Here is a 27,325-nt window from a genome sequence, read left to right as displayed (position 1 = left end):
AATAGTATAGATAGGCTTTTTTGACGTAAAAAACGACATAGTATAGTAAGGTTTATTTTACGTAAAAAAAATGACATAGTATAGTAAGGCTTTGTTTACGTAAAAAAACAACAGTAGTAAGGCTTTAACGTAAAAAGACAGTATAGTAAGGCTTTTTAATGTAAAAAAACGAGATAGTAAAGTAAGGCTTTTTTGACATAAAAAATGACATAGTATAGAAAGGCTTTGTTTACGTAAAAAAACAACAGTAGTAATGCTTTAATGTAAAAAGACAGTATAGTAAGAATTTTTAACGTAAAAAATTAAAGTAAATTCAACATAGTATAGTAAGGCTATTTCATGTAAAAAAAAAAAACTGCATAGTATAGTAAGGCAATTTTATGTAAAAAACTGCATAGTATAGTAAGACTATTTTACGTAAAAAACTACATAGTGAAGGCTTTTTAAAAAAATTAAAATGACATTGTATAGTAAGGCTATTTTTCTTGGAAAGAAACAACATAGTGTAGTAAGGCTTTTTTCTTTTAAAAAATGACATAGTATAATCAGGCTATTTTCTTCTTTTCTAATTGTTGCTGTGGTCCAGTGGCAAAGACATTGGGTCAGAATGAGAATTGGGAACTGGTTCAAATAAGAAGTAGGTTCAAATCCAGCACTTAGAGTACTCATCTTGTTTACCAATGGAGTTAAGGTAATGAAGAGGATAAAAATAACTTTTGAAAATTTCTTGTAATCATCATAGGTACAAAAATGCTGTATATAAATCTTTGGTGGAAATAAGTTCAAATCAGGAGTGAGTTCCAATTCAGCAATTAGAACGCTCATTGTCTTTTCCAATGGAGTTGAGGTAATAAAGAGGAGAAATCTGACTTCTGAGGCTGTCTCATTCTAGTTGTTGCCGTGGTCCAGTGGCAAAAACTTTGGGTCAAAACCTGAGATGGGAACATTTTTTAATCAGGAGTGAGTTCCAATCCAGCACTTGAAATGCTCAGTGTCATTTCCATTGGAGTTGAAAAATGGAGAGGAGAAATATAACTTCCAATAAATCTTTTTCAGGTGTTGCTGTGGTCCAGTGGCATGGACATTGGATCAGTGCTAAAGGTGGACACCAGTTCAAATCAGGATTGAGTTCAATTCCACTCTTTGCAATCTTCTCATTTTTTACTGAGGTAATGAAAAGGGTAAATATAACCTCCAATTTCTACATTTCAGGAGTCACTGTGGTCTAGTGGCAAAGACACTGGGTCAGAAGTCAAGGTGGACACAAGTTCAAATCAGGGGTGAGTTCAATTCCACTCTTTGCATTTCTCAAATTTTTTGTTGAAGTAAGGAAAAGGATAAATATAACTTCCATATTGTAAAGTTCACAAGTCACTGTGGTCTAGTGGCAAAGACAATGGGTCAGAAGCCAAGGAGGACACAAGTTCAAATCAGGAGTGGGTTCGATTCCACTCTTAACATTTCTCAAATTCTTTGTTGAAGTAAGGAAAAGGATAAATATAACTTCCAAATTGTAAAGTTCAGAAGTCACTGTGGTCTAGTGGCAAAGACAATGGGTCAGAAGCCAAGGTGGACACAAGTTCAAATCAGGAGTGGGTTCGATTCCACTCTTTGCAATTCTCAAATTCTTTGTTGAGGTAATGAAAAGGATAAATATAACTTCCAAATTGTAAAGTTCAGAAGCCACTGTGGTCCAGTGGCAAAGATACTGCTCAGAACTTGAGATGGTGAAGTTCAAACCAGGAGTGGGTTCGAATCCCACACAAAGCTCAGAACTTGAGATGGTGAAGTTCAAATCAAAAGTGGGGTCAAATCCACTAACAGCTCTCAAGTAAAGAGAGTATCAAAAGTGGGGTCAAATCCACTAACAGGGGGAGTAGTAGGGGGAAGGGGTAGTGTCGGAGTGGGTTCAAATCCACTCACAAACAGAGTGTCACGAGTGGGGTCAAATCCACTAACAGATAGAGTAAGAGGGGGGAGGGGATAGAGTAAGAGGGGGGAGGGGATAGAGTAAGAGGGGGGAGGGGATAGAGTAAGAGGGGGGAGGGGATAGAGTAAGAGGGGGGAGGATAGGGTAGGAGGAGGTAGAGGGGGGAGAGGATAGGGTAGGAGGAGGTAGAGGGGGGAGAGGCTAGGGTAGGAGGATGTAGAGGAGGAAGAGTAAGAGGGGGAGAGGATAGGGTAGGAGGAGGTAGAGGGGGAGAGGATAGGGTAGGAGGAGTTAGAGGAGGTAGAAAGGTAGAGTAAGAGGGGGGAGAGGATATGGTAGGAGGAGGCAGAGAAGGTAGAGTAAGAGGGGGGAGAGGATAGGGTAGGAAGAGGTAGAGGGGATAGAGTAAGAGGGGGGAGAGGATAGGGTAGGAGGAGGTAGAGGGGATAGAGTAAGAGGGGGGAAAGGATAGGGTAGGAGCAGGCAGAGGAGGGATAGTAAGTAAGAGGGGTTAGGGGATAGAATAGGAGGAGGTAGAGAGAGTAAAGTCGGTGAGGGGAGGGGGAGGTAGAGTAGGAGAGGGGAGGGGGAGGTAGAGTAGGAGAGGGGAAGGGGAGGTAGAGTAGGAGAGGGGAGGGGGAGGTAGAGTAGGAGAGGGGAGGGGGAGGTAGAGTAGGAGAGGGGAGGGGGAGGTAGAGTAGGAGAGGGGAGGGGGAGGTAGAGTAGGAGAGGGGAGGGGGAGGTAGAGTAGGAGAGGGGAGGGGGAGGAAGAGTAGGAGAGGGGAAGGGAAATAGCACGCGGACAAGAAGAGGTTGTATGGACTGATATACTAAACGATGGTAAAAGTTTGGGGAGTATAAGTATTTTTGTTTTATTTATGACTAAATATCCCACTACCCTCTCCTCTCCTCCCCCTACCCCTACCCTCTCCTCTCCTACTGTACCTCTCCCTACCCTCCCCTCTCCTACTTTACCTTCCCCTACCCTCTCCTCTCCTACTCTACCTCCCCCTACCCTCTCCTCTCCTAGTCTACCTCCCCCTACCCTCTCCTCTCCTAGTCTACCTCCCCCTACCTTCTCCTCTCCTACTCTACCCCCCTCTCCTCTCCTACCCAACTTTACCTCCCCCTCCCCTCTCCTCCTATACCTCCCACTACCCTCTCCTCTCCTACTGTACCTCCCCCTCTCCTCTCCTACTCTGCCTCCCCCTCCCCTCTCCTACTCTACCTCCCCCTCCCCTCTCCTACTCTACCTCCCCTCTCCTACTCTACTCCCTCTACCTTCTCCTATTCTATCCCCTAACCCCTCTTACTATCACTCCTCCTCTGCCTCCTCCTACCCTATCCTTTCCCCCCTCTTACTCTACCTCCTCCTACCCTATCCTCTCCCCCCTCTTACTCTACCTTCTCTGCCTCCTCCTACCCTATCCTCTCCCCCCTCTTACTCTACCCCTCTACCTCCTCTAACCCCTCCTACTCTATCCTCCCCCCTCTTACTCTACCCCTCTACCTCCTCTAACTCCTCCTACTCTAACCTCACCCCTCTTACTTTATCCCCTCTACCTCCTCCTACCATATCCTCTCCCCCCTCTTACTTTACCTCCTCCTACCCTATCATCTCCCCCCTCTTACTCTATCCCCTCTACCTCCTCCTACCCTATCCTCCCCCCCTCTTACTCTACCTCCTCCTACCCTATCCTCTCCCCCTCTTACTCTTCCTCCTCTACCTCCTCCTACCTTATCCTCTCCCCCCTCTACCTCCTCCTACCCTATCCTCTCCCCCCTCTACCTCCTCCTACCCTATCCTCCCCCTCTTACTCTATCCCCTCCCCCCTCTTACTCTACCTGTTAGTGGATTTGACCCCACTACTGTCACTCTCCCTATTTGAGAGCTGTTAGTGGATTTGACCCCACTTGTGACACTCTGTGAGTGGATTTGAACCCACTCCCACTCTACACCTTGCCCTACTACTTCCCCTGTTAGTGGATTTGACCCCACTACTGATACTCTCTATATTTGAGAGCTGTGAGTGGATTTGAACCCACTCCACCATTACCCCTTCCCCCTACTACCCCTGTTAGTGGATTTGACCCCACTTTTGATACTCTCTTTATTTGAGAGCTGTGAGTGGATTTGAACCCACTCCTGATTTGAACTTTACCATCTCAAGTTCTGAGCTTTGTGTGGGATTTGAACCCACTCCTGGTTTGAACTTCACCATCTCAAGTTCTGAGCAGTATCTTTGCCACTGGACCACAGTGACTTCTGAACTTTACAATTTGGGAGTTATATTTATCCTTTTCCTTACTTCAACAAAGAATTTGAGAAATGGCAAACAGCGGAATTGAACCCACTCCTGATTTGAACTTGTGTCCACCGTGGCTTCTGACCCATTGTCTTAGCCACTGGACCACAGTGACTTCCGAACTTTACAATTTGGAAGTTATATTTATCCTTTTCCTTACTTCAACAAAGAATTTGAGAAATGGCAAACAGTGGAATTGAACCCACTCCTGATTTGAACTTGTGTCCACCTTGGCTTCTGACCCATTGTCTTTGCCACTAGACCACAGTGACTTCTGAACTTTCCAATTTGGAAGTTATATTTATCCTTTTCATTTCCTCAACAAACAATTTGAAAATTGCAAAGAGTGGAATGAAAGGATAAATATAACTTCCAAGAAGCCAAGGTGGACACAAGATGAAATCAGGAGTGGGTTCAATTCCACTCTTAACATTTCTCAAATTCTTTGTTGAAGTAAGGAAAAGGATAAATATAACTTCCAAATTGTAAAGTTCAGAAGTCACTGTGGTCCAGTGGCAAAGATACTGCTCAGAACTTGAGATGGTGAAGTTCAAACCAGGAGTGGGTTCAAATCCCACACAAAGCTCAGAACTTGAGATGGTGAAGTTCAAATCAGGAGTGGGTTCAAATCCACTCACAGCTCTCAAATAAAGAGAGTATCAGTAGTGGGGTCATATCCACTAGCAGGGGAAGTAGTAGGGGGAAAGGGTAGAGTCGGAGTGGGTTCAAATCCACTCATAAACAGAGTATCAGAAGTGTGGTCAAATCCACTAACAGCTCTCAAGTAGGGAGCGTGTCAGTAGTAGGATCAGATCTACTAACAGGTAGAGTGGTAGGGGGAAGGGGTAGAGTTGGAGTGGGTTCAATTCCACTAACTGCTCACAAATAAAGGGAGTGTCAGAGGACTTTATTTCTTAATTCTTTATTGTGTACTTTGTTCTTTTTCGCATATTCTTTTATTCAATTACACTGCCTAGCTTATTTAATCTTCTTCTTTTCAGCCATTCTTTCGACACTTCCAACCTGAACCTTTCCTTCATGAGCCTTGGAAAAGATCAGCCAAATTCTTGAACATTGTCTCAATGGTGGTGTTGTAGAGAGTCTTGATGTTGGGATGAAGTTGGAAGAGTTGTTGGCGCTTACCAGGCCGGAAGTGGAGACAAGGAGTTCTGCTCTGCTGCTATTTTCTCTTCAGTTCCAGACTACAGAGGATGACCTTGGGGTGAAACTACATGTTCTCTGCCTCAATCCAAGTCTGCAAGGGTTCCCCATCCTGTGGCAGTTTTCCTGTGTGTGGTTCCAGTTTTTGAATCTGTTTTAGCTCTCACAACCAAGTTAACTCGATTCAAGTTTCCTCCCGGTAGCTGTATCTCATTCCACTCTGCTCGTTTTGTTGCTTTTGCTCCTTTCTGTCTTGATGATTTGATTTGGTTTTTCTTGATCATCTCTTTTCTTTTGATTTGCTTTTGTTTTTATTCTGTCTAACCACTTTTGCTAATGCCACAATGATATTTTCCCAACACAGGATGAATAAAGTTATCCAATCCATTGTCATTTTTTACAAAAAAAACAATGTTTTTGTTATTTGGATCAATAAATCCCGAAGACCACTAACCTGGCGGAGTCGGCGGTCCATGGCATCGAGGTGCGGCCGGATGAGGACGGGACTGAGCCTGTCCCTCAGCAAGGACTCGGACACCAGTGTGGACAACTTGTATTCCTCTTTAGCCAATAGCTGTAGTCGCAAGTGTGTCGACTTTCGTATCCTACGCAAAATCCAGTCCATTGGCTACAACGCTCCTTTTTGGGGAAAAAACAACAATCTTACCTGCAGCATTGCGTTAGAGGGACCAGGATGGACTTTTCGTCGTGGGAATGTTTGCCAAAGCTTCACAGAGAGGAACAAAGAAACAAAACAAAAAAGCTTCAAAAGTTAATACTTCTTAACTAATATCGTTTGAAGGACTTAGAAATATTATCAAAATGCAAAGTTCTCACCCCCTGCCGTTATCCAGGTGGATGATGAAGGTCTCATTTCCAAACTTTTCAAACGTCTCGTAATGATGCCGATCCATGTTTCCTGTTGGCAAATGGTATAGTAAGGCTTTTTTTCTTTCAAAACCGACATAGTATAGTAAGGCTTTTTTTTCTGAAAAAACGACATACTATAGTAAGGCTTTTTTTTCTGAAAAAACAACATACTATAATAAGGCTTTTTTCTCTGAAAAAACGACATAGTATAGTAAGGCTTTTTTCTCTGAAAAAACGACATACTATAGTAAGGCTTTTTTTCTTAAAAAACGACATAGTATAGTAAGGCTTTTTTCTCTGAAAAAACGACATAGTATAGTAAGGCTTTTTTCTCTGAAAAAACGACATACTATAGTAAGGCTTTTTTTCTTAAAAAACGACATAGTATAGTAAGGCTTTTTTCTCTGAAAAAACGACATAGTATAGTAAGGCTTTTTTCTCTGAAAAACCGACATAGTATAGTAAGGCTTTTTTTTCTGAAAAAACGACATACTATAGTAAGGCTTTTTTCTCTGAAAAAACGACATACTATAGTATGGCTTTTTTCTCTGAAAAAACGACATACTATAGTAAGGCTTTTTTCTCTGAAAAAACGACATACTATAGTAAGGCTTTTTTCTCTGAAAAAACGACATACTATAGTATGGCTTTTTTCTCTGAAAAAACGACATACTATAGTAAGGCTTTTTTCTCTGAAAAAACGACATAGTATAGTAAGGCTTTTTTCTCTGAAAAAACAACATACTATAGTAAGGCTTTTTTTCTGAAAAAACGACATACTATAGTAAGGCTTTTTTCTCTGAAAAAAACGACATAGTATAGTAAGGCTTTTTTTCTTTAAAAAAACGACATAGTATAGTAAGGCTTTTTTCTCTGAAAAAACGACATAGTATAGTAAGGCTTTTTTCTCTGAAAAAACGACATAGTATGGTAAGGCTTTTTTCTCTGAAAAAACGACATACTATAGTAAGGCTTTTTTTCTTAAAAAACGACATAGTATAGTAAGGCTTTTTTTCTTTCAAAACCGACATAGTATAGTCAGGCTTTTTTCTCTGAAAAAATGACATAGTATAGTAAGGCTTTTTTTTCTGAAAAAACGACATAGTATAGTAAGGCTTTTTTCTCTGAAAAAACGACATACTATAGTATGGCTTTTTTCTCTGAAAAAAACGACATACTATAGTAAGGCTTTTTTTCTTAAAAAACGACATAGTATAGTAAGGCTTTTTTCTCTGAAAAAACGACATACTATAGTAAGGCTTTTTTCTCTGAAAAAACGACATACTATAGTAAGGCTTTTTTCTCTGAAAAAACGACATACTATAGTAAGGCTTTTTTTTCTGAAAAAACGACATACTATAGTAAGGCTTTTTTCTCTGAAAAAACGACATACTATAGTATGGCTTTTTTCTCTGAAAAAACGACATACTATAGTAAGGCTTTTTTCTCTGAAAAAACGACATACTATAGTAAGGCTTTTTTCTCTGAAAAAACGACATAGTATAGTAAGGCTTTTTTCTCTGAAAAAACGACATACTATAGTAAGGCTTTTTTCTCTGAAAAAACGACATACTATAGTATGGCTTTTTTCTCTGAAAAAACGACATACTATAGTAGGGCTTTTTTCTCTGAAAAAACGACATTCTATAGTATGGCTTTTTTCTCTGAAAAAACGACATACTATAGTAAGGCTTTTTTCTCTGAAAAAACGACATACTATAGTAAGGCTTTTTTCTCTGAAAAAGCGACATAGTATAGTAAGGCTTTTTTTGTTAAAAAACGACATAGTATAGTAAGGCTTTTTTCGTTAAAAAACGACATAGTATAGTAAGGCTTTTTTCGTAAAAAAACGACATAGTATAGTAAGGCTTTTTTTCGTTAAAAACGACATAGTATAGTAAGGCTTTTTTCTCTGAAAAAACGACATAGTATAGTAAGGCTTTTTTTCTTAAAAAAACGACATAGTATAGTAAGGCTTTTTTTTGAAAAAACGACATAGTATAGTAAGGCTTTTTTCTCTGAAAAAACGACATACTATAGTAAGGCTTTTTTCTCTGAAAAAACGACATACTATAGTAAGGCTTTTTTTTCTGAAAAAACGACATACTATAGTAAGGCTTTTTTCTCTGAAAAAACGACATAGTATAGTAAGGCTTTTTTTCTTAAAAAAACGACATACTATAGTAAGGCTTTTTTCTCTGAAAAAACGACATACTATAGTATGGCTTTTTTCTCTGAAAAAAACGACATACTATAGTAAGGCTTTTTTTCTTAAAAAACGACATAGTATAGTAAGGCTTTTTTCTCTGAAAAAACGACATAGTATAGTAAGGCTTTTTTCTCTGAAAAAACGACATAGTATAGTAAGGCTTTTTTCTCTGAAAAAACGACATACTATAGTAAGGCTTTTTTCTCTGAAAAAACGACATACTATAGTAGGGCTTTTTTCTCTGAAAAAACGACATTCTATAGTATGGCTTTTTTCTCTGAAAAAAACGACATACTATAGTAAGGCTTTTTTTCTTAAAAAACGACATAGTATAGTAAGGCTTTTTTCTCTGAAAAAACGACATAGTATAGTAAGGCTTTTTTCTCTGAAAAAACGACATAGTATAGTAAGGCTTTTTTCTCTGAAAAAACGACATACTATAGTAAGGCTTTTTTTCTTAAAAAACGACATAGTATAGTAAGGCTTTTTTCTCTGAAAAAACGACATAGTATAGTAAGGCTTTTTTCTCTGAAAAACCGACATAGTATAGTAAGGCTTTTTTTTCTGAAAAAACGACATACTATAGTAAGGCTTTTTTTTCTGAAAAAACAACATACTATAATAAGGCTTTTTTCTCTGAAAAAACGACATACTATAGTAAGGCTTTTTTCTCTGAAAAAACGACATACTATAGTATGGCTTTTTTCTCTGAAAAAACGACATACTATAGTAGGGCTTTTTTCTCTGAAAAAACGACATTCTATAGTATGGCTTTTTTCTCTGAAAAAACGACATACTATAGTAAGGCTTTTTTCTCTGAAAAAACGACATACTATAGTAAGGCTTTTTTCTCTGAAAAAGCGACATAGTATAGTAAGGCTTTTTTTGTTAAAAAACGACATAGTATAGTAAGGCTTTTTTCGTTAAAAAACGACATAGTATAGTAAGGCTTTTTTCGTAAAAAAACGACATAGTATAGTAAGGCTTTTTTTCGTTAAAAACGACATAGTATAGTAAGGCTTTTTTCTCTGAAAAAACGACATAGTATAGTAAGGCTTTTTTTCTTAAAAAAACGACATAGTATAGTAAGGCTTTTTTTTGAAAAAACGACATAGTATAGTAAGGCTTTTTTCTCTGAAAAAACGACATACTATAGTAAGGCTTTTTTCTCTGAAAAAACGACATACTATAGTAAGGCTTTTTTTTCTGAAAAAACGACATACTATAGTAAGGCTTTTTTCTCTGAAAAAACGACATAGTATAGTAAGGCTTTTTTTCTTAAAAAAACGACATACTATAGTAAGGCTTTTTTCTCTGAAAAAACGACATACTATAGTATGGCTTTTTTCTCTGAAAAAAACGACATACTATAGTAAGGCTTTTTTTCTTAAAAAACGACATAGTATAGTAAGGCTTTTTTCTCTGAAAAAACGACATAGTATAGTAAGGCTTTTTTCTCTGAAAAAACGACATAGTATAGTAAGGCTTTTTTCTCTGAAAAAACGACAAACTATAGTAAGGCTTTTTTTCTTAAAAAACGACATAGTATAGTAAGGTTTTTTTCTCTGAAAAAACGACATAGTATAGTAAGGCTTTTTTCTCTGAAAAACGACATACTATAGTAAGGCTTTTTTTTCTGAAAAAACGACATACTATAGTAAGGCTTTTTTCTCTGAAAAAACGACATAGTATAGTAAGGCTTTTTTCTCTGAAAAAACGACATACTATAGTAAGGCTTTTTTCTCTGAAAAAACGACATACTATAGTATGGCTTTTTTCTCTGAAAAAACGACATACTATAGTATGGCTTTTTTCTCTGAAAAAACGACATACTATAGTAAGGCTTTTTTCTCTGAAAAAACGACATACTATAGTAAGGCTTTTTTTCTTAAAAAACGACATAGTATAGTAAGGCTTTTTTCTCTGAAAAAACGACATAGTATAGTAAACTATAGTATAGTATAGTATACTATAGTAAGGCTTTTTTCTCTGAAAAAACGACATACTATAGTAAGGCTTTTTTTTCTGAAAAAACGACATACTATAGTAAGGCTTTTTTCTCTGAAAAAACGACATACTATAGTATGGCTTTTTTCTCTGAAAAAAACGACTTACTATAGTAAGGCTTTTTTCTCTGAAAAAACGACATAGTATAGTAAGGCTTTTTTCTCTGAAAAAACGACATAGTATAGTAAGGCTTTTTTCTCTGAAAAAACGACATACTATAGTAAGGCTTTTTTCTCTGAAAAAACGACATAGTATAGTAAGGCTTTTTTCTCTGAAAAAACGACATACTATAGTAAGGCTTTTTTTCTTAAAAAACGACATAGTATAGTAAGGCTTTTTTCTCTGAAAAAACGGCATAGTATAGTAAGGCTTTTTTCTCTGAAAAAACGACATACTATAGTAAGGCTTTTTTTTCTGAAAAAACGACATACTATAGTAAGGCTTTTTTCTCTGAAAAAACGACACAGTATAGTAAGGCTTTTTTCTCTGAAAAAACGACATACTATAGTAAGGCTTTTTTCTCTGAAAAAACGACATACTATAGTATGGCTTTTTTCTCTGAAAAAACGACATACTATAGTAAGGCTTTTTTCTCTGAAAAAACGACATAGTATAGTAAGGCTTTTTTCTCTGAAAAAACGACATACTATAGTAAGGCTTTTTTTTCTGAAAAAACGACATACTATAGTAAGGCTTTTTTCTCTGAAAAAACGACATAGTATAGTAAGGCTTTTTTTCTTAAAAAAACGACATACTATAGTAAGGCTTTTTTCTCTGAAAAAACGACATACTATAGTATGGCTTTTTTCTCTGAAAAAAACGACATACTATAGTAAGGCTTTTTTTCTTAAAAAACGACATAGTATAGTAAGGCTTTTTTCTCTGAAAAAACGACATAGTATAGTAAGGCTTTTTTCTCTGAAAAAACGACATAGTATAGTAAGGCTTTTTTCTCTGAAAAAACGACATAGTATAGTAAGGCTTTTTTCTCTGAAAAAACGACATACTATAGTAAGGCTTTTTTTTCTGAAAAAACGACATACTATAGTAAGGCTTTTTTCTCTGAAAAAACGACATAGTATAGTAAGGCTTTTTTTCTTAAAAAACGACATACTATAGTAAGGCTTTTTTCTCTGAAAAAACGACACAGTATAGTAAGGCTTTTTTCTCTGAAAAAACGACATACTATAGTAAGGCTTTTTTCTCTGAAAAAACGACATACTATAGTATGGCTTTTTTCTCTGAAAAAACGACATACTATAGTAAGGCTTTTTTCTCTGAATAAAACGACATTCTATAGTATGGCTTTTTTCTCTGAAAAAACGACATACTATAGTAAGGCTTTTTTCTCTGAAAAAACGACATACTATAGTAAGGCTTTTTTCTCTGAAAAAGCGACATAGTATAGTAAGGCTTTTTTTGTTAAAAAACGACATAGTATAGTAAGGCTTTTTTCGTTAAAAAACGACATAGTATAGTAAGGCTTTTTTTCGTTAAAAACGACATAGTATAGTAAGGCTTTTTTCTCTGAAAAAACGACATAGTATAGTAAGGCTTTTTTTCTTAAAAAAACGACATAGTATAGTAAGGCTTTTTTTCTTAAAAAACGACATAGTATAGTAAGGCTTTTTTCTCTGAAAAAACGACATAGTATAGTAAGGCTTTTTTCTCTGAAAAAACGACATAGTATAGTAAGGCTTTTTTCTCTGAAAAAACGACATACTATAGTATGGCTTTTTTCTCTGAAAAAAACGACATACTATAGTAAGGCTTTTTTTCTTAAAAAACGACATAGTATAGTAAGGCTTTTTTCTCTGAAAAAACGACATAGTATAGTAAGGCTTTTTTCTCTGAAAAAACGACATACTATAGTAAGGCTTTTTTCTCTGAAAAAACGACATACTATAGTAAGGCTTTTTTTTCTGAAAAAACGACATACTATAGTAAGGCTTTTTTCTCTGAAAAAACGACATACTATAGTATGGCTTTTTTCTCTGAAAAAACGACATACTATAGTAAGGCTTTTTTCTCTGAAAAAACGACATACTATAGTAAGGCTTTTATCTCTGAAAAAACGACATACTATAGTAAGGCTTTTATCTCTGAAAAAACGACATACTATAGTAAGGCTTTTTTCTCTGAAAAAACGACATACTATAGTAAGGCTTTTTTTTCTGAAAAAACGACATACTATAGTAAGGCTTTTTTCTCTGAAAAAACGACATACTATAGTATGGCTTTTTTCTCTGAAAAAACGACATACTATAGTAAGGCTTTTTTCTCTGAAAAAACGACATACTATAGTAAGGCTTTTTTTCTTAAAAAACGACATAGTATAGTAAGGCTTTTTTCTCTGAAAAAACGACATAGTATAGTAAGGCTTTTTTCTCTGAAAAAACGACATAGTATAGTAAGGCTTTTTTCTCTGAAAAAACGACATACTATAGTAAGGCTTTTTTCTCTGAAAAAACGACATACTATAGTAAGGCTTTTTTTTTCTGAAAAAACGACATACTATAGTAAGGCTTTTTTCTCTGAAAAAACGACATACTATAATATGGCTTTTTTCTCTGAAAAAAACGACATACTATAGTAAGGCTTTTTTCTCTGAAAAAACGACATAGTATAGTAAGGCTTTTTTCTCTGAAAAAACGACATAGTATAGTAAGGCTTTTTTCTCTGAAAAAACGACATACTATAGTAAGGCTTTTTTCTCTGAAAAAACGACATAGTATAGTAAGGCTTTTTTCTCTGAAAAAACGACATACTATAGTAAGGCTTTTTTCTCTGAAAAAACGACATACTATAGTAAGGCTTTTTTCTCTGAAAAAACGACATACTATAGTAAGGCTTTTTTCTCTGAAAAAGCGACATAGTATAGTAAGGCTTTTTTTGTTAAAAAACGACATAGTACAGTAAGGCTTTTTTTCGTTAAAAAACGACATAGTATAGTAAGGCTTTTTTCGTTAAAAAACGACATAGTATAGTAAGGCTTTTTTTCGTTAAAAACGACATAGTATAGTAAGGTTTTTTTCTCTGAAAAAACGACATAGTATAGTAAGGCTTTTTTTCTTAAAAAAACGACATAGTATAGTAAGGCTTTTTTTTTAAAAAACGACATAGTATAGTAAGGCTTTTTTCTCTGAAAAAACGACATACTATAGTAAGGCTTTTTTCTCTGAAAAAACGACATACTATAGTAAGGCTTTTTTTTCTGAAAAAACGACATACTATAGTAAGGCTTTTTTCTCTGAAAAAACGACATAGTATAGTAAGGCTTTTTTTCTTAAAAAAACGACATAGTATAGTAAGGCTTTTTTCTCTGAAAAAACGACATAGTATAGTAAGGCTTTTTTTCTTAAAAAAACAACATAGTACAGTAAGGCTTTTTTTCGTTAAAAAACAACATAGTATAGTAAGGCTTTTCTTCGTTAAAAAACGACATAGTATAGTAAGGCTTTTTTTCGTTAAAAACGACATACTATAGTAAGGCTTTTTTCTCTGAAAAAACGACATACTATAGTAAGGCTTTTTTTCTGAAAAAACGACATACTATAGTATGGCTTTTTTCTCTGAAAAAACGACATAGTATAGTAAGGCTTTTTGGCTTCAAAAACAACATAGTATAGTAAGGCCTTTTGGCTTCAAAAACGACATTTACAATTACAATTATTTTACAAATTCACCTGCCAATCAATTCCCCTCTTAAACTTAAATTCACTGTCATCTTCCACAATTCAAAAGGGACGTACCCATAAGGAAGTCAAAGATGGTCATGTCCATGATGTCCAAAAGTCTGGTTCCACTATCATAAGGCGGAGTCTGTTTGACCTCCTCGCAGTAGTCGGGATCGACTTCCCATCTGAATGAAACCCAATGAGAACATTAAGTTTCAAGTCAAATCAAACCATCAAAATTAAAGATTTGTTTTTCTCACTCTGCCTTCTTGCGTTTGTGGTAAGAACGTCTCCAAGGATTCCTCCAGGTTTTGCGTTTGGCCAGGGCAAGATCCGGGAGGAAAGCGGCCAGGGATCCTTCGATCTGGTCGGGTTTGCCGCACAGAGCGTGTTCCGTCGAGCAGTAGTATGAACATTCTCCGTAAAAACACACGTTATTGGCTGCAGAAAGAAGGAAAAATTATACAATTTGGGGTTATTAAAGACTGACATTGAGTGTGACTTTCTTGGTGAGTGATGCTAATGAAGAAAAAAAAATGAGATCAAATTCTTTGAAAGGATTCCTAGCTCATCAGTTTTAGAACGACAAGATGAACGGCCCCTGCAGGGATTCAATGACGTGTATTAATTGCTGAGGCGGTCACTCAAGTCCATCTCGGGGGACCTCAAAGATGAAAAACTCACTGCTAGACATCTCACAATTGACATAGTATAGTAAGGCTATTTTTCCTTAAAAAACGACATAGTATAGTCAGGCTTTTTAATCGCCAAAAACGACATAGTATAGTCAGGCTTTTTAATCGCCAAAAACGACATAGTATAGTAAGGCTTTTTGGCTTCAAAAACGACATAGTATAGTAAGGCTTTTTTCTTCAAAAAAACGACATAGTATAGTAAGGCTTTTTATCGCCAAAAACGACATAGTATAGTAAGGCTTTTTTCTTCAAAAAAACGACATAGTATTGTAAGGCTTTTTTCTTAAAAAAAACGACATAGTATTGTAAGGCTTTTTTCTTCAAAAAAACGACATAGTATAGTAAGGCTTTTTATCGCCAAAAACAACATAGTATAGTAAGGCTTTTTTTCGTCAAAAACATGACATAGTATAGTAAGGCTTTTTTCTTGTAAGAAATGACATAGTACAGTAAGCCTTTTTCTCTTCAAAAACGACATAGTATAGTAAGGCTTTTTGTCTTCAAAAACGACGTAGTATAGTAAGGCTTTTTATCGCCAAAAACGACAAAGTATAGTAAGGCTTTTTCTCTTCAAAAACGACATAGAAAAGCAAGGCTATTTCTCTTAAAAAATGACATAGTATAGTAAGGCTTTTTCTCTTCTAAAACGACATAGTATAGTAAGGCTTTTTTTTCTTAAAAAACGACATAGTATAGTAAGTATTTTGTTTTTGAAAAGTACACAATTGGTTAGCTTTCTTGACTGTGACAAACCTGGCGATATGAAGAACGTCCTCCATAGCTTTTTATCCCGTGTAACGTCCCGAATTTCCTTGGTCATGTTGACGAGTCGGCCGGCCACTGGAGGGACGCGTCGAAAGTCCAAAATCCTGCAGGACGAAAAAAAGCGGACACGGGATTAGTTGGGATTAACAAACTCATTCCCAAATGCACACAGAAATAAAAAAAAGGGTTGGACATCTACTATCTGACTTGCTCTCATCCCTACTTCCACCAGGGGGCACCACAACCCCACTCTTTCCACAAATACTCGAAGGTAAACCATCTTACGGTTATTTTGTGTCCACAATTACACTTTTTTTGTATCCCTCAGTTACGTATGTCTATTTTTACCATTTCTTTTAAAGAAATGATATTTTATGGCTTTCTGTGGTTCTTATAATGTAGCCTTGGACATTTTAAATGGAAAACCAAGTTGTGCTGGAGTTATAGAGAGTAAAAAGACTCCAAATGTCCATTTTCGCCCATTTGTGGTCATCGGTTCGACACCGACACGTTCTGATTAACAATTGATAGACCCTTGACAACTACTAATGGACGGTGCGTGGCTAGCTAGAAGGCGTGTGGAGGCTTGGAATAAAGATGGAAAAGTGGTAAGAAAAGAAAAAAATGGAATGAGATAAAGGAATGTCCATTTGAAGGGAGAGTTACAATAGAAACATGAGTATAGTATGGCCTAACAAAGTCTACCCTGAACGGCGTTGACGACAACAGAAGCAAACGGTAGTTGCGGTTGGCCCTTTAAAAAGAAACTGTGTGCGGCGACGCCCCCACCAATGAACGAGCCTGGCTGCAACACCCGCGGCCGGCCAACACGATCTAATTTCGAACAGCCAAAAAAAAACGAGGAAAAAAAAAAACTAAAGTGCTGTTTTTGGCAAACGTGGGGCCCCCGGTCTTATATATAGACCTGGCAATGGGCCTTTCATGTCTTTCCTTTGCCTTCCCTTCTTTTTAACCAACCCACACATATGTTGCCAGCATGCGCGTGGAGAAGAGCGCCAGATGTGTAGCAGACTGTTGACAAAAGCCGAACGCAAAGTATGCACAAGTGTGTCATCGGAGGGTCCGGAGGAAGGAAACCCAGAGAATTCAACATCCATTCCACAAGGGATGGTTTTTGCCAAGGGCAATGTGGGTGATTGCCTAGGGTGTCATCTATTTGGGGGGTGCATGAGAAGCCTCCTACAAAATATATTACTGTATTTGTCAGACTATAAGTTGCACAAGCCAAAAAATGCATAATTAAGAGGGGGAACGCCATCTATAAAAACCTCCTACGAATGTTTTGCTGTATTTCTGGACTATAAGTCGCACCTGAGTATAAGTCGCACCATCAAAAAGATTGCATAATTAAGTAGGCAACTCTATTTAGGTGTGCACAAGAACAAAATATATTATAGTATTTTTCTGGACTATAAGTCGCTCCTGAGTATAAGTCGCACTAGTCTCCTACAAATATATTAGGCTACTTTCTGGACTATAGGTCGCACCGGCCCAAAAATGCATCTATTCAAATTAGTATTTAATGGACTACTACTTATAATTAAGTGGGTGACTACATAGGGTGCCATCTATTTGGGGGCGCACAAGAACCCTCTTACAAAAATATATGACTATATTTTCCAGACTATTAAGTTGCACCTGAGTATAAGTCGCACCAACGAAAAAATACATAATTAAGAAGGAAAAAAACATGAGTTGCACAAGAGTATAAGTCAAATTTTTTGGGGGGGAAATTGATTTGATAAATTCTAGCATCAAAAAACATACATGTCATCTTGAAAAGGCAATTTAAAATTAAAATAAAATAGAGAACAACAAGTTGAATAAGTGTACACTATACTAACATTACATTGGCCTAACATATTAAGAATTATTTGGATAACAATGGAAACAAGCCTAGAGTGCCTTCTTGTGGTTTAGAGTGAAAATAACGTGAAAAGTATAATAATGTGTTAATAATTTCACATATAAGTCGCACCAGAGTATAAATTGCACCCAAACAACGAAAAAAACTGTGATTTATAATCTGAAAAATACAGTACAATTTGTTTAGGCTATTACTTCAAATTTCCACTTTAAGCTATTGGCGTGGATCGTCAAGAGAAGGCGGAGACACGGCACGCGCCGGCTTTCCCGCTCCGTTACCCTCTCGCCGCTCGCCGTCTCCAGTTCCCTCGAGCACGAATACTCGAAGAGCGTGCGGCTTAACTAAATAAGGAGGACGCGGCGGCCATTGTTGTGCCGTGGGAGGCCCGCATTCAGCGGCCGTGACAAATGGCCTCCTCCAGCTCCCGTGAAGACGCTTGTTTTGCGGAAAAAAAACGGAATTGATGGAGGCCGTGAAAGGGAAGGAGGATAAAAGCGAGTAAAAAAGGGGAAGACTTGAAAGAATTCAATGCCTGGAGACATTCGCTTAAAAGACGGAGGACCTTCGACCTCTTTTACGCTGTTAAGATCTGTATGACATCGGGAATCTTTTTCTGGACGCCATGTTATGATTTAAAGCGACCTTGGTCGACTTTATTCGCCCGGATGAAAAATGTTTTTTGGGGGAATGCGTTTTATTCGGAAGTTTTTCTGACCTTATGGGTTTATTCGGCATATTTTTGGAACACGGGTCACATGACACCGATTTTTGCTCCAGAACTCACATTTCATGTGGGCCGGTCTATTTTAGATATAATATTTAGAATTTATTTTTGTAATAAATGGATTAAAATAACTGGATTAAAAGCCCTGAATATTCAGTTTTTTAAAGATCTACAACAATGTTTATTTTAGCTTTTTTTAAAATATATTTTTAGATTTTACCAAATGATTTTTGAACTAAAAAAACAGCAAAAAATGGATTAAAAAACGTCAATTATTGATTTTAAAAGGGGGAAAATCAGGAAATTTAATATACATCTATACTCTTCATTTTAATTTCTAAAACAGAAAGTTGGGACTCATGACTTACTTTCCCGGACCATATTTGGCCCCCGGGCCGCCACTTTGACACTTAGTGCATTAGATTTTCATTCTACTTCCGCTAAAAAAACGATATTTACCAAAATAGGTGAAAGCCAAACTGACGTTTCCGCTTTTATTGCGCAAAAAAATGAAGGTCAGGTCAAATGTCCTCTCTTTCAAAGGACAAAATGTCCTCATGTCCTGCTGATTTGACTCGTTCTCTGATTACTAATCAGTGCGTCCTTATGTCAGCTCATTAAGCACCTAGCGGAGAAAAAAAAATGGAAAAAAAACGTAGAACCCTTGAGGTGAAGGGCACCTTTGCCTTAAGCTTATGACCCATTATTTCATTATTTTACGTAAAGAGGAGGACGCTCATGTAAAAAAAATGTTTTCAGCTGTTTCACGTCGCTGGTTGAATTGCATAAATTAATTATAACATCGTTTCACTGTCAAAAGTGATGTTGTTGTTTTTCGTTCGCCATCTGTGCTTCAAAATATTTCGTCTAATTTTAATCGTTGAATACGCATAATGTTGCCGATTTTTTTCAAATAATTTTATAGGAACCAAATATTCATATATGTACTATTTGTACCACTTATCCTAACAAGGGGCGCTAACACAAAAAATACGACTACAAATATCGGACAATCATTGGCCAAAACGGCTAAGCTAACACGCAAATACGAAAAAAAAACAACAAAGTGATGCTAACCAAACTACATTACCCATAATGCCCAGAAGTTACAAGCAAAAAGGTGGTCTTCTTACCTGTCCAGGTGAAAAATATCGGACAATCATTGGACAAAACGGCTAAACTAACACGCTAAAATACGTTAAAAAAAGAGAACACAAAGAAGTGATGCTAACCCAACTACATTACCCATAATGCCCAGGAGTAACAGCCAAAAAGGTGGTTTTACCTGTCCAGGTGAAAAATATCGGACGAAACAACTAAGCTAACACGCTAAAACACGAAAAACAAAGACCACAAAACAAGTGATGCTAACCCAACTACATTTCCCACAATGCCAAGGTTTTACAGGCAAAAAAGATGGTCTTACCTGTCCAGGTGAAACGCAGCAATCTCCGCATTGTGCCTCTCAAAGTCAGAGAAATAGAAGAAGTCCGGCGGGGTCTCCTGATCTCGAGTCTGTCTGAGGGAACACAAAAGATGTCGGCATGAGCAAAAAGTACCAGCCTGCATCGACAAAATCAGCGCTAAGGACACAAGGACATTCCAAGGACGGCGTCTTCCTCGCTAAGCGTGCATTTCTTCTCCCGCTGCGTATTTACTTGCAGCCGACTCTGATCCTACCATCAAAAAAAAAAAAAAAAAAAATGCTTCCTGCACACATTGCGCTTTAAAAGCTCTTCCAAGAAGCTAAAGAGCCTCTTTAAGACTTAAAAATAAAAAGGCAGCAGTGATGGAAGCGAAGCCAGATTGGAGCAAAATGTGGAAGATTTCAACACGACTATTTCAACTATTTTTCCCTTCATTTGCCGTGATTTTTTTTTTCTCTTTTTTTTTTTATTGAGCAACGTTTTTTCCCAGAATGAACAATCGTTTGGCTGACAGCTTCTGTCTTTTCGTCTTCTGTTTTCTGGACGAGGATGACAGTAGGAAGACATCTGACAGTCATTAAACACCCCCATAATATCCAATGACTGTTTAGTATCTAAGAGAGAGAGTTTAATATCTAAGTACTGTTTAATATCTAAGTACTGTTTAATATATAAGTACTGTTTAATATCCAAGTACTGTTTAATATCCAAGTACTGTTTAATATCCAAGTACTGTTTAATATCCAAGTACGGTTTAATATCCAAGTACTGTTTAATATCTCTATACTGTTTAATATCTAAGTATTGTTAAATATCTAAGTCCTGTGTAATATCTAAGTCCTGTTTAATATCCAAGTACTGTTAAAAATTCTGAAAATACGGCCAGAGGCAACAAAAAATAATTCCTCAAACAACCGAGTCTATGTTCTTGTCCGATGTTATGATGAGGGCGGAGAAAAAAAACATACATAAATTCATGACCGCATAGTAAAGTCTGGGCTCCGAAGATGTTTGCGTACTCGGTTTGTGACGAGGCCAGGGAAAATGGAAAGGAAAGTTACATCTTCTCAGGACCGTTTTGCTATAAAATAGTGGCACTTTAACATTAACTAATTCCATTTGACTAAAATGCAATTGACTCTTAAATACAAAAATAATCTTATCCAACACTACCAAGAAAAAACAAGTATACAATACTTAAATCGGATCATGACATCACAAAGTAGAACAGTAAGAAATTATGCAATGAGCATTTTTCCCTTCCAAAGCAATTTTAACAGGCACAAAAAATGCCCTATTTTCCGTCACATTTGCCGCTATACCTCAACAGCATCAATGACAGCAGGTGAGACACAGTGGTCACCTAACATGCCCTGAATCACCCCCGCGGGTCAACTGTAAACACATAGTTTACACTGGTATGACAGACACTTTCTTGGCTGTGCTTGCGAGGTTCAAGGCGCCTCACATTAACCAATGGAAGGGGGTGTGTGTAAAGTGTGTGTGTGTGTGTGTGTGTGTTGGGGTCAAACAGCAAACACGCCGCAGTGTGAAAATCTAAAGGTGAATGAAAGCACAGCAGGAGAAAAACTACACAAGAGTTCAGTACTGATATTACGGATCTCGCAACAGCAGGAAGGAGAGAACATGAGATTTTTTTAATACATATTTTTTTAGCACTATGTCCAATAATGTTGGCACAAGAATCGATAATGTCAGGTTTTTCTGTGTACTAATACTAGGTAGAGCTGCATAATTATGTGGGATTGATGCAGTTTTTTTATAGTAATATACATATACATATACATATACATATACATATAAGTATACATATACATATAAGTATACATATACATATACATATACATATACATATACATATACATATACATATACATAGATGTACATGTATACATATAAACATACATATACATTGACATACATATACATTAACATACATATACATACACATACACTAACATACATATACATACATTTAAATTAACATACATATACATACATATACATTAACATACATATACATTAACATACATATACATATGAATATACACACACATACATTCACATAGATGTACATGTATACATATATACATACATATAAATATATATACATACACATAGGTGTACATGTATCTATAATGTACACATGATCAATAAAATCGTCATAAAAAAGTAGAAAAACAACAGCGGCAACAAAACAAAAACACGATCCAAGTCCAAAACTCGATTTTGAAACTCACACATACACACACGGATAGGTTAGCTTTATAAATGCATTGGGGGGGGTGCGAAGATAACGGCGCATCGTCAACGCGGCGATGAGGAGGCGGAGCGTTGTTTTATCTCCAGCCGCGCCGGTGTGCCGGCTGACCTTTTAAGCAATGACATTTGATAAAGTGACTAAAACGCCTCTCACCCGCCGCCAAAAGACGGGATTGGCCTCGGCGTCCCTTCGTACGAGCGGCTATTTAGCGCCGTAATTTAATGTCTTGCGTTGCGGACTCGGTGCCCAAATGGGAAGGCGTGGCGACGGGCTATTGTGTTTTTGAGTAAGTGCTCTGCATATGGTCCACATGACATTTGGATTATGCGAGCGGGGGAGGAAGCAAAAAAAAAAAAGAACCGGGAGAGAAAAGGTGGAATGATGGAAAGGATGTTTGACAGTGGGAGAAAGGTAATGTGTCATGGCTGCCAAGGGGAGACCAAGAAAAGGTAGAATACAATACCATTTGGTTTGGTTTTTGGGATTAGCCAGTTTTTTAAAAAAGAAAATAAAATGGACTGAAATGTGTGGTTAAAGGGCATTTCAAAATGGTCTTCAAGATTTAACGTAGATTTTAAAATTTACATTATTAAAGAAAATAAACATCGGATGGAGGCCATTTAAAATCTATTTTTTTTCCAAAACAAGATTTTTTTTAATTAATGATGTATATACGTATATATATACATATACATACATATATACACATATATACATATACATACACAAATATACATATACATACACAAATATACATATACATACACAAATATACATATACATACAGAAATATACACATATATACACATACTTACACAAATATACACATACATACACAAATATACACATACATACACAAATATACACATACATACACAAATATACACATACATACACAAATATACACATAAATACACAAATATACACACACACACAAATATACACATACATACACAAATATACACATACACAATATACACACACAAATATACACATACATACACAAATATACATAAATACACATAAATACACATAAATACACATAAATACACATATAGACATATATATACACATATATACACATATAAACACATGTATACATATATAAACATATCTAATCTAATTTTGTTGCCATTATTACCCTATTTTTTGCATAATCAAAAAATATACCACATTAAAATATGGAACAACTCGAATTGAATACCACGACCGTGTATTTTGCTGCATTTCAGTACTACCCTGTGGGATTTAACACTCCTAAAAATAAAAAAGCTCCTTTACCTAAGCGAGAAAATGCTTGAACGGGGATGTTAAGAATTTCCTGCTCTTTGGCAATAGTGTATTAATACAAGACAAGCCCACAAATCATGGATAGAATCCTTCCTGGAGCACAATACTACCGCTTCGGGTTGTGGAAATAACCTTGACAGTGCCATCCAGGTGAGTATGTTTGTCAGATTTTCAGTGTCAGGCTGTCATAGCTCCCCGGGCACTATGCTACTCTGCTCTACTCTTCCTCCCTCTCCTCCTCCTCATCCTCATCCTCAACCTCCCACTCCTTACTCTATTAGCCCTTCAGGTCCAGAGGCCGCTATACAGAGAGACAGCTGTTTCCTTGCAGAAAGCAAAGCACTCACTCACTCACAGAAAATTCAAGAGGCAGTCTAATGTCGCAGTTGAGTCCGAACGACATGGACATTTTAGCACTTTGGTATGAAAATACTTTGAATTCAGTAGAACTGCTATTGAAGAAAGTCTTTTACAAAAAAAGATATATATTTACACCTGCCCTGTATGGTTTGGACTTACTTTTGTACCTAGTATAGTGGTACCTTGACATATGAGGGATTTGAGGTACGAGTACAATTTTGAGCAAATATTTATCTTGAGATAAGAGTAAAAGTTTGATATAAGAGTATACAGAGGACACAAGAGACTGCTCATAAAGAACATCATGGCTACTGTCTTTCTGGTTGAAACTCCCTTGTGTAATGTCTCTATGAACACTGGGCGGGGCGTTAATTTTTTTTCAGTGTTTTTTTTTCTTCGGTTAGTCTTAAAAAAATGACATAGTATAGTAAGGCTTTTATTCTTAAAAAATGCCCAAGAAAGGTTTCAAAATGTAAAAAAATAGAATTAACTTGAGTGTAAATTTAGATTAAAACTCATTTTTGAGTGAATCTGCATCATAATCCAACTTAATTTAAATGTATTCATGTTATGTTACGAGCACGTTTAAATTAAATTCAACATTTACCCTTTTTTACTCAAGTCCCAAGACCATAATGCCAATATGCAAGTAAACTACATCAAACCAAAAAATATCCACTTTAATCCAAAACTAAATAAAGCCAATTATAAAGTTTCCTGGTGTGAATACTACTACAAAAAAGTGGTTTGACATGGGTATAATATTGCTTAGATACCATGAAAGCAGATAATGGGCTCCATTATTTCCTCAATTCTCTCTGCTGTAGCTTTGTATTCCACAAACTACAAAAAATCTGGCATCTCAAACGTCACCGTTAGAAGGAATAAACAATATCAATATAATGAATTATGCAGTAGCGTCTTTGAAAAGAGACTACATCCTGTTTAAGTTTAGCCTCTGTCTCCCAAGGGGCCGAAACGCATGCATAAATGCAGACATCCTGCACTAAACACCCTCCGAACACAAGCAAAAATGAGACTTTATTATTCCGCCACTTCAAAGGAGGACAAAGTGTCTCAAAAAGAACAGCCGTGAATCAAAGTAACTCTGAAAAGCACTTCGGTTTTGCAGCGTTTTAGGTTTTTTTTGGTCGTCGAGTGATGGTTTCTCATACAAAAATCAATGTAATGATGAAGGCTAGAAGGACGATGGGAGTTTGAGTAGATAGGCCACGCCCCTTCATGAATTTTGGTGATGGAGAGAAAATTGTTGAGTTGGATTTTCAGGCAAAAAATTGAATTGTGGGCTATTTTTACAAAACAGAATCAGGCAAATTATCAACATAAAACTAATTTAGTCATGAAATTAAGCGATTAAAGTGATATTATAAGTAAAATGGGTAAAATGTAAATTTTTTTATGATGTGGATTTGAAGCTAACAGTTAAATTTGGCAGAATATCCACAAAAAAACTACTTTTGGCATAAAACTCTGTGATTTAAGCACTATTAGAAGAACAAAAAAAATCATAATACGACAAAATTAAAGTTTGTACAATACTTTTTTGTACTTAACGAAAAACTGACATTTTTCAGAGTGGCGTATTTGACGTTTTGGCAAAATAATGTTCAGCGATGGTAGCACTCGGCGTGTGGTGAGACGCCGTAAAAGGATGGAGGAGAAGGCGGGAAGGGACTTTGCAAGAAGGATGCTCAAGTCGATTGTTAATGAGAGGCTTTTTTAGACGAGGGACAGCATTACAGCGTACATCATTTATCTCCGTCTAAATGGATTTGTATTGTCATTGTGTGCATTAATCCCTGACGGGGAGGCGTGTGTGTGTAAACCCACACGGCGGCGGCGGCGGCGACGCATCAGGAGCTCTCGGTCATGCCATCCTGTAAATACCCGCCGCAGATAACGGGCCTTAAAGATGAAGCCATCATCGAGACATAATCTGATAAAGATATAGTGACAGCTCACGTCTCCATTTCTGCGCATTAGCGCCACTTGCCATCTTCAGCCTGTTTCTTTCTTCTCTATTTTTACATACATAGAATAAATAGATAACATTTTTATCGTGCGAGACAATTTTTTGAGCAAATATTTACCTTGAGATACGAGAAAATTATAGTACACAAACACAAGAATCATTCATAAATTCATAAGATCGAGTACAAGTAAAAAAACTTTTCCGAAATGATTACTTGCAAAAAAATACCAATCCTTCAATTTTTAATCGCCCAAAATCGATCAAGAAGTACAGATAAAAAAATGAAGGCTGGGAGATGATCAAAGTTTCCCGGACTGTCAAAACCCTCAAAAACATGCGCTACCAAAACACTACTAAAAAAAAGCATAATAAAATGAAACCGTTTGATTCTAAAGCTGAGCAACCGATTGCTTGACTTTTCTCCGATAAACCTTGACAAATACTGACCGTTCCTTAGCAAGGTGTTTAATTTTTCAGTCAAAAACAGCCCTTTCGTACATAAGAAGCCGTTGACTACGTCAGACTTGCAGCTGGGTTTGGACAAACAATGAAAAAGCAGCCCATCATGGCCATTACGTTCATTTATCCCAGCCGCTAATTGCTGCATATTGAAAGGGTCCCCAGAGTCGGTTTATAAAAATAGCCTCTGTTCACAGTGGCCATTTTTACAGGATGATTACAGGACATGCTTGGCTAAGACCGATTGTTATGGCCTTTCCACAGTTATCGTGGCTCTGTGTGTTCTACTTTGAATCGATTCCTCCACCACAAAAAACTAGTTTGTACCAAAAAGGTAAATTTGTCGATTTTGATGACAAAACTGAGAAAGCAACAAACAGGGTTTTCAACACTGCTACTAAACTAAATCCATGACTACACCGGAGTCTCCGTGCAAGTACTGTTTAATATCGAAGTACTGTTTACTATCCAAGTACTGTTTAATATCCAAGTAATGTTTAATATCCAAGTACTGTTTAATATCCAAGTACTGTTTCATATCTAAGTACTGTTTCATATCTAAGTACTGTTTCATATCTAAGTACTGTTGGAAACCAGCTCTAAAAATTTTATTCATGAGAAAGTTTAATATCTAACTATCTACTGTTTTCAACAGTACTTTGATATTAAAAAGTACTGTGATATTAAACTCTCTCTATTAGATATTAAACTCTCATCAATATAATTTTGAGGCATCAACAGTACTTAGATATTAAGCAGTACTTGGATATTAACCTGTCCTTGGATATTAACCTGTACTTGGATATTAAAGAGTACTTAGATATAAACAGTACTTAGATATTAAACTATCTCTCTTAGATATTACATTCTGTCTCATGAATATAATTTTGAGAGCTGGTTTTAACAGTAAACTTACCATGTTACCATTTGACCGGCGACCAAACGTCCGAGCAACGAGTCTATCAATACTCTCTCATAATTACAACAAACCCACACGAGTGTGAAATTAAAACTAGTTACAGTCAATATCACATAGAAAAACTGACTCCGTCATTATTCTCACAAATGGATACTATTCATCAGCACCAATGTTTAGTTTTCTTATAATATCGACTAATTTGAAATACTGAAAATATCAACTCTACCTCTTAAAATGATTGTAAAACACCACCCCTTCCCTCATAACACTTTAAATATCTAAAAACAATTAAATTGTGACAAAAACCACTTGTAACAATCACAAAATATTTGATACATTATTCCTAATTACGATAAAGTCT

General features: G+C 36.5%; 1 protein-coding gene and 1 long non-coding RNA gene across 2 annotated transcripts in view; one reads left to right on the top strand and one right to left on the bottom strand.

Annotated features, from left to right (window-relative positions):
- fam20cb (FAM20C golgi associated secretory pathway kinase b) overlaps positions 1–27,325 on the bottom strand; it is a 44,923-nt gene that overhangs the window by 1,471 nt on the left and 16,127 nt on the right. Inside the window, exons 5-11 of the mRNA XM_077738298.1 lie at positions 19,659–19,751; positions 15,609–15,724; positions 14,421–14,601; positions 14,236–14,345; positions 6,235–6,316; positions 6,065–6,124; positions 5,852–6,002 (exon numbers count right to left, since the gene is read on the bottom strand). Coding sequence (XP_077594424.1) covers positions 5,852–6,002; positions 6,065–6,124; positions 6,235–6,316; positions 14,236–14,345; positions 14,421–14,601; positions 15,609–15,724; positions 19,659–19,751 — 793 coding nt within the window. The remainder of the gene's footprint in view (positions 1–5,851; positions 6,003–6,064; positions 6,125–6,234; positions 6,317–14,235; positions 14,346–14,420; positions 14,602–15,608; positions 15,725–19,658; positions 19,752–27,325) is intronic.
- LOC144211814 (uncharacterized) lies at positions 630–5,500 on the top strand. The gene is made up of 4 exons (XR_013329662.1): positions 630–960; positions 1,057–1,101; positions 1,213–1,280; positions 5,238–5,500. It is a non-coding gene; the product is annotated as an uncharacterized LOC144211814 (long non-coding RNA).

This window comes from Stigmatopora nigra, chromosome 18 (assembly GCF_051989575.1).
Source record: "Stigmatopora nigra isolate UIUO_SnigA chromosome 18, RoL_Snig_1.1, whole genome shotgun sequence".
NCBI classification, from domain to species: Eukaryota; Metazoa; Chordata; class Actinopteri; order Syngnathiformes; family Syngnathidae; genus Stigmatopora; species Stigmatopora nigra.
This window is presented reverse-complemented; position numbering and strand designations above follow the sequence as displayed.